The sequence below is a fragment of the Brachionichthys hirsutus genome, chromosome 16, assembly GCF_040956055.1.
Source record: "Brachionichthys hirsutus isolate HB-005 chromosome 16, CSIRO-AGI_Bhir_v1, whole genome shotgun sequence".
NCBI classification, from domain to species: domain Eukaryota; kingdom Metazoa; phylum Chordata; class Actinopteri; order Lophiiformes; family Brachionichthyidae; genus Brachionichthys; species Brachionichthys hirsutus.
Genome location: NC_090912.1, coordinates 10,405,580 through 10,419,319, shown reverse-complemented (window position 1 = coordinate 10,419,319; position 13,740 = coordinate 10,405,580). Strand labels below are relative to the sequence as shown.

Sequence of the window (13,740 nt, the reverse complement as noted above, 5' to 3'; positions counted from 1 at the left end):
CGGAGCTGCTGGCGGCGGGAGGCGGAGAGGTTGTCGCTCATCCAGAAAAACCAGTGGAATAGTGGGCTGTCGTTAACGACCGGTTTACCGGCAAGACCGGGATGTCGCTGACAGATCCGGATCAGGAATGTATTCTGGACACGATCCAGAAGAATTTAAAAACTCAGTTCACCTTCCCCATTTATCCACTTACTCTTTAACCCCCCCCCCCCCCCAGATCTGATTCAAACGAGTTAACCGTTTCATCTTCAGAGATCCAGTTTACAACCAGTGACGTCAGTACGAACCCCCTCATTAGTATGCATGCCAGTGAAGCACACCCGATAATCAGCAGTGATACAAAAACTTTATTCTCACAATATCAAAAACGACAGACCTACGGAAACGTGAAGATTAAAAGGAATCGAGAGCGAAGGGGTGAACGTCGTGAGCCCCGCCGGCCGGTTCGTGTGCGATGGCGGCGAGGAGCGGCGCCGGGTGTTCGATAATGATGCACCAAAACACGTTATACTAAAAAGGGCGGGTGGAAAGTTCAATCTGCATTTAATAGTGGTAGCAACAATGATACAAAACTCAAAAACAAACAACATATGCCATGACGGATACATTTCCTACATCTGCATATTTTTGGGGAAACAAATCCTTCCAAATCCTTCTAAAACTAAACAACAATGTTCATCATTTAAAAAAAATACTACACGAGTGAGGGGGGGGAGGTCCGGGTGGGGGAAGCATCGTATCTACAGAGCGAGAGCGAAGCGGCTGAAACGAAGGGAACGAGAACAGTCACGGCCCAGAATGCACCTGGCCACCGACACCTTTCACAGCGACTGCTCCGACAGGTTTGGGCAGCGTGGCAGGTTTCCCGTCCAACCGCTCCGGGTTCAGGCTGACGGCGCCGCCCAGCAGCGGGATGGGGGGGGGCGACGGGGGGGGCGGCTGGCGAGTAATGGTACCGGAGAGTCCAACATCACGGCCGGCTGCTCAAACACGTCACAGGAAATAGTCAGCTACTGGCTTCTTGGAGGGGATGCCTCTGGTCTCTTGCGGCGCTGCCTCGAAAATGATGAACTCTCTCTGTAGATGTTCATCCAGCTCCAAGATGGCCGCTACGTTGCCACATCTAAATGAGCAGAGAGAGAGAGAGAGAGAGAGAGCAACAACTGGGTAAATGCAGAGGGGAAAGCAGCATCTTGTACTGCTCTATGAAGGAGAGTAAGCCCCCCCCCCCCCCACCACACACACACACACACACACACACACACACACACACACACACACACACACACAAAACTAATCCATACTGTGATACACCTACAGACATTCATAAACAGAATCGTTTTTTTTTACTGCATGTATGACAGTAATTATTTTTTTTACAAAGATCACCACGAGTGAAGTCAGAAAGGCGATGAAGAGGATGAAGAAGGGGAAGGCAGTTGGACCGGACGACACACCTGTGGAGGAAGTGTGTGGAAGTGTCCAGGAGAGGTAGCTGTAGAGCAAGGTACTCGACTAAACGTTAGAGGTCCAGTTAGAGAAAGTGTCTTGAAGCAAAGGTCACATAGATATATTTAAGTAGCTTCATTGTATCTGCAGGTAATCAACACCCGACTGTCAAAGCAAAATAATTCGGCACAATACTAAAACCTTTTGACGAGATCTATTGTCACGTAACATAAAACTTAAAATCCCAACAGTTTAACCCCCCCCCTCCAAGTTGTGAGTGTGACTTTAACATCGTGCGGGGAGGTGTTGCCATGGCGTCCATTCACACAGGCCTACCTGTAGCAGTAATTGGGCGCCGACCACACGGTCAGCACCGTCTCGTTGAAGTGCCACTTGTAGCCCTCCATGACCAGCTGGTGGGCTCTGCAGATCATGTGGATGTCGTTGGCAGCGTTGAACTGAGCCACCACGTCACTCCCGAACAGGTAGCCGGCCCCCCTGGGACTCACCCCCCATCCAGTGGTGTCTGAGGGACAGAACATCAGTGTGTGTGTGTGTGTGTGTGGAGTACCGTGACCTTTAACCTCCACAGGCCTGGAGGCCGCCAGTATACCTTCAGGGTCCGACCACAGGAGGTCACACATGGGCCCGTCGTGAGGGACTTCCTGTTTTCGGTCAATGGTCCGGATCTGGTCCAAAGTCTGGATGGATGGAGACAAGCCGCCGTGCACGCAGAAGATCTGAGGGAACGGAGGGACACATCAAACGGCAGCGGATCGGCAACATCAAAGGAACACGCGGCACGAGCCGGGTTAGGAGTACCTTGCCGTCGATTATAGCAGAAAGGGACAAGTAGTCGAATATCTCCGTGCAGTATCTCCAGACGGTGACCGAGCCGTACTTGCGGAGACATTCATCGTAGAAGCCGTACACCTGTGTGATTTGCCGTGACTCGTGATTTCCTCGAATCAAGGTTATCCTATCTGGATAACGTACCTGAGGAGCAGAGCAGACAGGAGGGAACTGGGAGACCTGCTCAACAGTTCACACACACACACACACACACACCGGTAAAGTGCATCAGTTCCACCCCCGTACCTTAAGCGCTAGCAGAAGGAGGAACGTCTCCACGCTATAGAAGCCTCGATCCACGAAGTCGCCCATGAAGAGGTAATTTGTCTCTGGAACGTCACCCCCGACCTGTTTTATGGGAAGGTTCAGAATGGAGACCCACAACGACGACAGCAGTGACTGGTTCGGGTACTTCCTGCCCCCCCCCCCCCACAAGCCCGATGTACGTACGTCACACTTCAAAGCATCCAACGGCATGCGGCTACCACAATAACAAGACATTGTAAAAGAAGCCCCTCCCCTTCCCGCGAGCAGCTGGAACGAGTACATTAAGGGACGCTATCCTACGACAGGGACAATTCCTAGATTAAAATGATATTTTCTGCTACGAAAATTCAAGTGTGTCACACTGAGGCCATGCTAGAAGGTGAACAACCTACTGACAGGCAGAAACTATAAAGGGAACTTACTCTGAAGAGCTCTTTCAAGTCATAGAACTGACCGTGTATATCGCCACACACCTATTTAAAGAAAAACAAGACGGAATATTACAACCGCACTCGGGACACGAAGAGACAATTCAAAATGTCACTCACTGTGACGGGAGAGTCGACTCTCTGGACGTTACTTTCCTCAACCAGAATTTCTCTGGAAACACACAAGCACATTCCGCTACAGTACAATATCCAGCCTTCCTCAAAGTATTTATTCAAGTATTTATTTTCAAAAGGTATAGCATTTTTATCTTTGTGTCACATTAAACAATTATTCTCAGCGTTAAGATGACGATAAAATAACGAAAATTGCTTTTCAATAATGAAACTTCACGGCGACAGAACGCATTACCACCGCATATAACAGTGTAATAATGCAGTAATTAGTCAAAGTGTAGCTTCCAACAACACAAATCAATATAAAATGCGTTGATCATATAATAAAGTTAATCGATCTTCTCCAGAATGTTGAACTTAATGCTGCACAAGCGGTGTAATTACAAACGTGCTGTGTACTGACTATCTGCGCTCTTGTCCTTCTGACACTAGTATTACACAGTAATAACCCGGTAATAACCCTTTCCCATCGCTCTCCGTTACCTGGCTTTGGCACACAGTGCTTTGACTTCGTTTTCTTTGATGAGCTCGCAGCGTCTGAGCTGCTCGATCTGTCGGTCCAGGTCGCTGATGTCCCCCATGGTGACGCACATAGGGAGGGCTGCTCGCAGGCTCCGGGGGGTCGCGAACTCTCCTTCCTCGGGGGGGGGGGGGGGTACAAACACTCCTTTCTTCGAGTGTCACTGTAACAACGGACGTTTTGGCAGACTCTTGTTAAGGAGCTGGATGGAACGAACATCGCACCGATCAAAAAACCAACCGAAATAACCCAAAAACAATGTATGGAGGGTACGTTAGCCGAGTGACGCAAGATGGGCCTCGGCTTCCTCAGAGCGGCTTCCAACTCAACAATAACGATCATTTTAACAGTATGCGAGAAGTGTACTTCCTCGACTTCAATAAAATACAGACCAAAACCGACCAGCAATTCGTTATTCGTCAAGAAACATAAGGCCTATGGGTGTAGCTAGCGGTAAGCTAACTATTAGCATTTTAGCTGACACCACTGCAGACTACGTCATCGAGCAACTCTCGTTGCTAACTTAGCTAACCCCTTTTGGGGCCTCGAAGATCAAGATAAAAGCTCCATTTTGACCACCGCTTCCAATTTAGTTTACAAGCGTGTGGTGTTTATGAATAAATACGCATGTCGGGATACTGACGACGTCGTTGTTAGCCGGCTAGCCATAGCTGTAGGAAGGCTAGCGCTGCTTGGCTAACTTCGTGAGCGAGCAAGCTAATGCTATCAAGAAACGATCAAAAAGATAACCAAAAGGCCGCGAATATATAGAGTAATTACCGTGGAGTAAGAGATGGGTAAACGTTTCATTCCATGGATCTGCGTCCGTTCGCGGTCCACCGGATGTTCTTCCCCCGGTGTCTGCCGGTTCTCTCGGGAACGCTAACGACTTCTGGGGAACTTCCGGTTCGGGGACGCGCGTCGCTCCCAGTTTCCGGTCGTCTGAGTTCAGCGTGACAAAACTAAGGAGCTGCTCTGCTGCATGTCAGGAAACGACACAATGCCTGTACCGTATACTACTACTACTATATTTCGAGGTATTTCTTTCCAGAGCTTTGAGGCATGAGTGTCATAATTGAAGTACTTGTACTCACATGTAATTGAAGTAAGTACATTAAGCTTTAGTTTAGTTTTATTTCGAGACGCCCTCCAGATAAAACATTCAGCCTCTGGTGTTTTTAACTGTTGACAAATATTCTTGTATCCATTGATAACTCTGTGCAGCTCTACTACTGTTCTGCTTAATGATCTTTCTCATTGTAAAGATTAAAGGATTGCAGACAAGGCTCCGTTGTTCAGAAGGGCCCCAGGTGTGCCTTGTATATGAAGTATTCATCAAGGTAAAAATAATAACCACAGTACGATCATTGAGCTCTCTCATCTTTATAGCAAAAACCACATTTACATTTGTTAACAAAAACACAAGCAGTAAAGTACAGAACCAAGAAAAAATGTTTGGGACACGTTAAAATCTGTTCTAATCTGGATCCATGAACCTGGAAACATTTGGCCTTATATTTGGTTGAAACATTCTGAAGTTGTACAATCTCAGCAACACAATGCTATTTGCTGCATTTATTATTGACTTACTGCAATGCTTTTCCAGAAGTATTTCCCTAAGAACGTTTTTCCAGCCCGGTCGGCGTCCAATACGGATTCTGATGACGAGCCCGAGGACGAAGAGAACGTCCACCAGTTTACAGATTTGGGTCATGATTTCTATTCGCATCAATTTACAGATAGCTGTAGTCCAGAACAGGCTACTGTAGCTTTTACTTTTGTATTTTTTTTCCCAGTAAAAAATATTTATGAAAAATTCCCTCACAATGACAAGCACTCAGAGAGCACAGACCTCCCCCAAGCAGCTCGTTCCCCTCCTAACTGGATCTACACCGTCCACACGGTGATCTGGATCAACGTGAATCAGAGCTGAAATGTGTATTTTTAACTGATTTTTTGATCCATAAATGGGTTTTAATGTTAAAATGTAAGATTGTAACAGTGAAATCCTCGCTCTGCCTCATCCAACGCCTCGGTCCCTTGCTCCCCAGCCCGGCGCCCCCCCACAGGAGGCACATCCTGCGCTGTAACAGCCCTGATCCTTCAGGAGACACGCTTCCCTTCTGTGTGGTGAAACGTCTTCAGTAATGTTGGTCCAGACGACACGGCCCAAACAAACGGCGACCGGAGCCAATGACAGCAGGCTCGTTACATTAGCTTCATAGCCGGGCTAGCCTCGCCTCCGGATGCTCGGCTGCGCTGAGTCAATATCCGATGGAGGAGTAAAATCAGAGGGTCTCCGAAGCGCTTCAGACACACAAAGAACCCTGTAAATGGAATGTACCCACGTCTTGGTTACTCATGCTGCAGGTCAGCGTGTGGGCGGGGTCAGAGCGAGCAGAAGTATCTGTGCACAGGGAAGGAGGCGAGTGCTGCCAGAGCGATGCCCAGACTGTCTCCTACACTGGCAGCAGCCAAGGAGAACTCCCTGTGTCTGTCCTCACTCTGGGGGGGGGGGACACACACACACACAGAGACACCATAGCTGTTCAGAGAATACTCGACATACGGAGGCTTCCCATAGCATGTCGGCTTCACTCTGAAAAAATACATTATCTGCGTGTCAGATATAGCGTGCATACACACGCACACACACACACGTGTGTGTACAAAGATCATTTAAAGTGTAATAGTGCATCTAGAAAATAAAACAGAATGCTAAACATTTCTATGAGGTCTAAAGGCATGCGTGTCAATGATAGATGCGTACATAAGGACTTGTGAAACACTGGAGACAGACAGACAGACAGATAGAGGGACAGAGAGACAGAGACAAACAGACAGTTAGATAGAGAGACAGAGAGACGGGCAGACAGGTAGATGAGAGACAGACAGACGGGCAGACAGGTAGATAGAGAGACAGACAGACAGACGGACAGATCACATCAGAACCATTTATCAGAGAAAATTCGAGGTCTAAATTGTAACCACGGAAACAGGAATAAACAACAAAAGTGCTTCAAAATCAAAAGGCGTCACTTCAATACTTGGTTATTGTACTTTTAAATGTTTTGAGAAGACCTATTCAACAGTTTGACTTATGATCCATGAAACGAGGACGGATGGAGGGAAGGGAAGAAGAGATTCCTCCTCCTCCTCCTCCTCTTCCTCACTGTGGCAATGGGATAGAGAACAAACTGAGACCTCCTTTACTGAAAGCAGATGAGCAGGAGAGGAGAGCAGCGGAGGACAAGACCGACCCTGGTGCTGATGGGCGTATGAAGGACGAACTTGTCCTCACCTCCTTACTGATGAAGTAAAATATGTTGACGTAGGAGGCTCCGCCCAGCAGCCCCTCGTAGAAGATGATGGGAAACACCACCCAGGCATTGGGCAGGAACTGGTATCGCACCGCCAGCAGCAGCAGCACGGCATTCACCACCTGAGGACAACAGGAAGTGGGCCCAGAGGCCCTCTAGCTGTTCATTTCTTATCATTATTGATTTATTGAGATAAATGAAACCGGATCAGTAACTTTTCAGTTTCGTTCACAGTCGGGTCTCAGTTCAGTCTGTCGCTATTATTTCTGATCTCACTGCGGTGAAATGTATTGATACATGCACGTATTACGCATGCATGAATGAATCCTCTTCCGGTCTTTGGACGTGCTTCGTCCCTGCTCCTGATCTGCTATCTTTTGTCTCGTCTCGTCTGTCTTCTGACTTTTTCCTTGGACAATAACTGAAATCACGGCATTGATTAGTAATTAGTTGGTCTCTCAGTAAGTGGCAAGATGGTTTTCATCGAGGAGCGGCAACCCGGGGGGGGGGGGGGGGGGGCATGGGACCTTCGTGGCGGTCTACATAAGGGATGCCTGGGACAAACGGAGAGTCGTCTGTCTCGCGGTCCCATCTGTGGAGGACATTGGGGATATTTGGCTTACTGCTAGTGGGCATCTGCTAATTGGGATGGGAGTTGCCCTGGTGCACCGGAAAGTCTCTAAGACGGCGGCTTTTCAAGAATTTTTTATATTTCCCATTGATCTAAAAGTGCTTTCTTGGGCTTTGGGGGACCGGGTAGGGGACCCGGATCGAGGAACTGTTCCGTGACCACACGGCTCGATCCGTGGAAGAACAGGAGAGGCTGGATATCATCTTGCGCCAGCAGGCGGAACTGTATCGGCAGATGAAAACTGAAGTCTCTCCTTGGTGCTGGAAATGCAGCTCAACTGGGAACCAGCTGCCAAATCGGATCGAGTTAAATTCCCCCGTTTCACCTGAATATTGGGATTATTTTACTCCCCAGACTGTCCCCATCCCGTTTCCCCAGCGAGAGCAACACGCAGCTGGCCCATTACGTGTCTCTGTAACCATAACATCTTATCCCAAGGACGTCTGTCCCCACCAACTCTGTTCTGTACCCTGTACCCTGTACCCTGTACCCCCCACCCCCGCCACCCCTCCCTGCACGTTTCCAGTGCAGTTTGTTTGGTGTGGACTAAATGTGCATCCTATCCTAAAGACGCATAGCAGCATGTTAGCGCGCGTGTCCAACATGTTCAGACACGTTTAAGGAAACAGCCAGTCTCAGACTCCCCCCCCGTCTGCTCCTCATCTTCCTCACCTGTAGCATGGAGAAAAGAAACACCTTCCGGATCTTCACACAGCAGAGGGAGGATCGAGACACAAACACACCGATCTGGTACAGCAGCTGGTACCTGAGCACAGACAGAAGCAGCGACCGGAGTGAAGCGTCGCCCTTAGACAACGCCGCGCGGGAACACGCCAAAGAGGCCGACTAACCAGCGGTACTGCTCTGCATGGGACAAGAAGGAACCGGGAAAATACAGGAGCTCCATCTGGAAAAAGAAAACATTTTGGGATTCAATATCACAAAGGCTAGATTTCCTCTGGTCTCACGTCGTCTCACAGACCCGCAGACGGCGGTCAGATGAATGTGAGGGACCGACTTACCAAGCCCTGGTTGATGAAGTATTCAGCAAAGTAGACCAGCAGCAAGGGGACCACGAAGCTCATCAACCCCTGGACGCAGGAATGAAGAGGAACACGTCTGTAGTACCCCGACGAACACTGCAGCACGCCGCTCTGAGGTCAAGGCAGGCCTCACTTACCTTCAGGGTGTGCAGCATCTCCGTCAGGGTGAGGGGGCCTGCATTCCTGACCTCTGTTACGTGCAGTGGGAAGAGAACACAGGCCATGAGCTCCTCGGCAGCAGCGGGGGAAACCCGAGCCTGACACACCACACCGCGACGCTTCGTCACGTGCAGCGCCGTCTCAGAGCAGATAACATCCGTCACGTTTGAAGGCGTGCAGGATCCGATATCGCTGCGGACGGGTCCAACGATCGGACACCAGCGGTGGACCCGGCTGGTTATCAGCAGCAGGACGTCCTGTCATCGAACAGAACGAGTCATGCGGAGTTTCAAGTTCGCGTCTAAATACAACCACAAACGTCCTTTCAACATGTTCTAAGAAGTAAGATGGAATCCTCCGAAATGGACCAGTCCCTTTCTCTGTTATCTGATTAGATTAAAGAAGCGTTCCTGAAGCACCAGTTTCACAACTGCCGTTAAGCTGCCACCACCCAGGATGTGGCTCACGTACACGGGTTTATTCTGAGCAGTCTGACAGCCAGTCGGTAACAGATGATCACGGTCAACAGCCGACCAAAATAAATCAGGTGAGAAACAGATGAACAGGACGACGGTTCATGTTGAATCCTTACAAGCCGCCCTAACCGTTTGGAAACAGAAAGCTCGTTTCTCCATGCAGCTAATATGCTTCGTTTTAGGTGAGTCCTAGGGCGGGAGGGATCAGTCCTAGGCTAGAGAGGTAGGGATCAGTTCTAGGGCAGCAGGGATCAGTTCTAGAGAGGTAGGGATCAATTCTAGGGCGGCAGGGATCAGTTCTAGAGAGGTAGGGATCAATTCTAGGGCGGCAGGGATCAGTTCTAGGGCGGCAGGGATCAGTTCTAGGGTGGCAGGGATCAGTTCTAGGGCGGCAGGGATCAGTTCTAGAGAGGTAGGGATCAATTCTAGGGCGGCAGGGATCAGTTCTAGGGCGGCAGGGATCAGTCCTAGGGCGGCAGGGATCAGTTCTAGGGTGGCAGGGATCAGTTCTAGGGCGGCAGGGATCAGTTCTAGGGCGGCAGAGATCAGCGCTGCCTCATTGATCACACGATGTCTTTCTGTGGAGAGGACAGACAACCATCCTGAAAGTAACGTCTGTAGTCCTGGAGCTGCACCAATACCACTTTGTATTCGAGTATGAGCACTCACAATTGAGTATTTACTGATACAGAGTACTAATACAAGTACTTATAAGATTGAAAGCATTTGACTTTCACCAGATGTTGCGCGTTTCTCCTGGAGGACACTCAGTCAAACGTCACCACTTGTCGGACGCTCACCACGTAACTACGACGATAACTCATCACACAGCGGCTGATCCAAATGCTACCGTTACAGACCCTCGGCTGTCTCTCGACATTTTCTCCAGCTTAACCAGCGAGCGTAGCCGCTAGCATGGTGCTAGCATGGCGCTAGCGTCAGCAATCTCCTTGAACTCGAGCACGAGGTTAAACGGCACGCGAGCCGGATACCTGAGACCGGGCACAAGTTAAATAAGTAATCACCTGTGCTGTGTTGCATGATTGAACAGTTCTTGGTCCAATCTAGTCTAGTCTAATCCAGTCCAGTCGAGGGGGGGGGGGTCATGTACCTGTGGCTGTTTTCTCCCACTCCTCGTCTTCTGCCCCGTCCATCAGGTGGCGTCCTTCCTCCGAGCCCACGGCTTCATACACGCGACTCGCCACCGTCCACTGATGGAACGACGGTGGAGGGACCAACATGACGAAGTAGCTGGGGATCGTTTGGGACAAAAGACAAGAAGCAGGAAGAAGGGATTCATCAGCATTCGACCCAGGGAGGGAGGGCGAGAGAGATAGAGAGGGGGGAACTTTATGAAGATTCAAACAGGCAGAAAGCAGTCAGCAAACAGCCGACCATCCAGGCCACAGGCGCCGGCCAGGTAACTTTGGTTTACCTTCAGAGACGTCAGATTTCATACCGAGGGTGGCAGGTCTGAAATAAAACCGTCTTCCGCATTTACCTGATCAGCAAAGCCAAGGGGAACACCAGCATGAAGAGAAGTGAAGTCTGGGGCGACAGGCCGGCTTGTGTGAGGACGGAGTAGAGCAGAGCTCCAGCAACACCGGCCCCGCCGGTTCCTGAGCCCCACCCTCCCAGGACGTCCCTGTGGAAGCAGAGAAACCGGGGTTTAACCGGTCTGCAGCGCAAAGCCCTTCCGTTTGCACTTAAATGGCTTAGAGAATTTCAAGAGAGGAACGAAGAAATGTTTACCTGCTAAAGTAGACACTGAGGGAGAGGAAGGACTGTTCCCCCAGCCCAGACCCAAAACTGGCAAAGGACACACCTAGAACACAGAGCATGGGGGAGCCTGGTGTCAGCGCAAAGAGCACCGGACGGGTCGGCGCAAAGAGCACGAACCGCCGGACGGGTGGTACAATTCCAGACGTAAAGATAATTCTAGAATCTGGATCCAGATCCGGATCAACGCCATTCTCGGGGAGGACCGAGCCACGGACAGAACCTTGCTTGTGTAAAAATTTCAAGTCGATTGTGTTACTAGTTTTTGAGTTATGTGCGCGGACAGACAAACAATTGCAATACCCTCGCCTGCCCTTCGGCGGGGGTATTGAGCAGCGACAGGCGAGTCGCATTTTGCCCCGATCCAGCGACTGATCGGGACGATGCAGAACCAGAGTCCCAGAACGACGACTGGCATTTTGACAGGAAATGAACGCGATGCAAAAGATCTGAAGTTTGACAACCCAGCCCCCCCCCCACCCCCCCCAGCTCTGATAAAAACTCAAATTAAAAATGAGAGCGTCGATAAAGAAAGATGCCTTTACCCAGAATGCTCATCCACACGGCCGAGGAGAAAGACACCAGGAGGAAACTCGCTGTTGTCGCAGCGCTGCTCAGCAACACTCGGATCCTGCAGAGAGAGACACAAAATGGCACCCAGAAGCTCGACCGGCAGGTTTCTAGATACAGTCGGCATGTTTATCATGGAATGGAAACTCTGGAACGGTTTTTACATGAACCACATGTTAGAATAAGATAAACGGAAACGGGTCTCCCTTTGCCGCGCGTGTCAGTATGCCCACTGCGCTGCCTGAAAGGCACTCAGAGATTCTACATTTGTTGTGATCGTTTTTATTTGTCCTCCACTCAGCGAGGAACGTCTCAGAGACACAAGACGGCACAAAACGCTGGCTTACCCATAAGGCACCTTGAGGATCAGAAAAGGAAAAAACAGCTTGATGCAGAGCGACGGGAGGATGTCGGCTAACAGCACAGCCTGAGGAGAAAAAAAACGCAGCGGCCCGTCACAGACCCCGAAGAGACCGACAAATCCCTTCTCGCATCGTGCTGTCGCCTCAAACGTTGGTCGTCAAAATCGGACTCAGTTATTTTAGCATTTCTTTTTTTTTGGAGCTCCATTTCATTATCTGGCTAGATTGGGCGCGTCTCAGGAATGTTCCATCGTTCCTCGCCGCCCAGAGACGCTGCCTTTACCCCAGTAGTGACAGGGTTGCAGTCGTAGAGGCTGCTGCTGTTGCTGCTGTTGTTGCTGCTGTCCCCCCCTCCTGGGAGATCCGATGCCGATGAATTCTGGGCCGGAAACAACGAAAGCAGCTCATAGGAAAACCGTTTGCTTCAGCGACTTCTGCCGCTCCTGTGCACGCCTGCCTCTTACCGATGCTGTGGCGTTCCCGGACTCTTGCTTCTTGAGGATATCATAGGCGGCGCTCAGCATGATCACGTAGGGAAAGTTGTTGCACAAGCCGAGGAGCCTGGAGTCACAGACGGCACAGGATGAACACGGCAGCACCCGAGCTAATCAGACAGTCACCAGGGCCGCACGCAAAGACGAGGATTAAACCAGCGAGAAATGAAATCTAAAAGACACGATTAGTGCAGAATGTGGGTCTAATTTATACTGAAAAATATATTTATTCTTTGTTCAAAGCGTCGTTGAGTTTTCAGAAAAGCGCTATATAAATAAAATGTATTATTATTATTATTCTGGATCAGGATTTGCTTTTACAATTTAGACATTTCACGTTCAATTTTAGAATACAAAATGTTGATTAATATTTATATTGGAGATGTATTTAAATTGCAGTTCTGTTTGTAGTATTGCACCTTGTGCACAACTTCTGTGTTTCTTGTTATTCTTATTCCACTAATGTGCGTATTTTGTTTGCACCAGCGCACGTTGGCCTCGTGGCCCAGCAGCACTTTGGGCTCCTTGTCGGCTTTAATAAACAACGGAAGTCGTTCAAAAAGTGTGTTTCAACATCAGTTTGAGTCCAGATGTGGTTTCATTTAGTGAATATAAGAAACATCCGCTAATGTTGAACATGCAAAGTGAGACTTTAGGGGAGAAAGGAGGCAATTATTGAGGGAGAGAAGGAGAAAGTAACTCAAGGTAATAAGTAACGAGTTACTTTTGGCAGGGAGTAATAAGTAAAGCAATGTAATTACGTTTTTCAGCAGTTTAGCAGCAGGTGAACTGATCGACCATCGATCGAACTTGTTTGTTTTCAGGTAACCACGTCATCAGTCAAAGCTCGGCTAACAGACTAGCTGCTACTAGCTCAGACTAGTGTTAAACACTCACCAGAACCCAATCCAGTTGCGCCACTGCGTGAAGCGCTCTGAAAACAACAGGTAAACGACACGCAGCGTGCATTAGCGTCCACTCAGGTGAGCCGCGGTGACGACACGCAGGTGGCGGACTCACCTGGGCCGTCGCGGGGGACCGGATCTGCGTTAACGCTGGCGGGCCGCTCCATGACTGAAGAGGAGGAGGCGGAGGAGGCTGGTAGAGCGTGAAGAACAGCTAACACCGAAGCCAGTGTTGGACCTGTTGAACATTCACGTCACATGACCCTCCGTGTTTCATGTAAGAAGGTTCGGGCGGAAACAAGCCAAACCCTAAGCGTTCCCCTTCGAGCGAACGAATAACAATAATAACA

At 49.5% G+C, this 13,740-nt stretch overlaps 2 protein-coding genes across 10 annotated transcripts; both read right to left on the bottom strand.

Moving 5' to 3' along the window:
* Nucleotides 1-327: 327 nt before the first annotated feature.
* On the bottom strand, nt 328-4,556 carry LOC137905884 (serine/threonine-protein phosphatase 4 catalytic subunit B). 9 transcript variants are annotated; one of them, XM_068750167.1, is made up of 11 exons: nt 4,432-4,556; nt 3,615-3,814; nt 3,117-3,168; nt 2,991-3,041; nt 2,548-2,649; nt 2,272-2,445; nt 2,063-2,189; nt 1,959-1,975; nt 1,786-1,872; nt 1,390-1,495; nt 328-1,123 (listed from the first exon to the last, which is right to left on the bottom strand). In XM_068750167.1, the coding sequence occupies exons 2-11, from the start codon at nt 3,722-3,724 to the stop codon at nt 1,110-1,112; spliced, it is 840 nt and encodes a 279-aa protein (XP_068606268.1). In that variant the 5' UTR covers nt 3,725-3,814; nt 4,432-4,556; the 3' UTR covers nt 328-1,109. The 9 variants fall into 9 exon arrangements, with proteins under 9 accessions (XP_068606268.1, XP_068606269.1, XP_068606262.1 ...); XM_068750168.1 differs by lacking the exon at nt 1,390-1,495; XM_068750165.1 differs by lacking the exon at nt 328-1,123 and having other exon boundaries at nt 1,310-1,495.
* A 462-nt stretch (nt 4,557-5,018) lies between these two features.
* On the bottom strand, nt 5,019-13,636 carry cln3 (CLN3 lysosomal/endosomal transmembrane protein, battenin). The gene is made up of 15 exons (XM_068750063.1): nt 13,506-13,636; nt 13,383-13,419; nt 12,424-12,552; nt 12,275-12,329; nt 11,977-12,056; nt 11,605-11,690; nt 11,033-11,105; nt 10,782-10,925; nt 10,392-10,531; nt 8,783-8,835; nt 8,625-8,693; nt 8,454-8,509; nt 8,275-8,368; nt 6,953-7,093; nt 5,019-6,156 (listed from the first exon to the last, which is right to left on the bottom strand). The coding sequence occupies exons 1-15, from the start codon at nt 13,555-13,557 to the stop codon at nt 6,040-6,042; spliced, it is 1,326 nt and encodes a 441-aa protein (XP_068606164.1). The 5' UTR covers nt 13,558-13,636; the 3' UTR covers nt 5,019-6,039.
* Nucleotides 13,637-13,740: the final 104 nt, after the last annotated feature.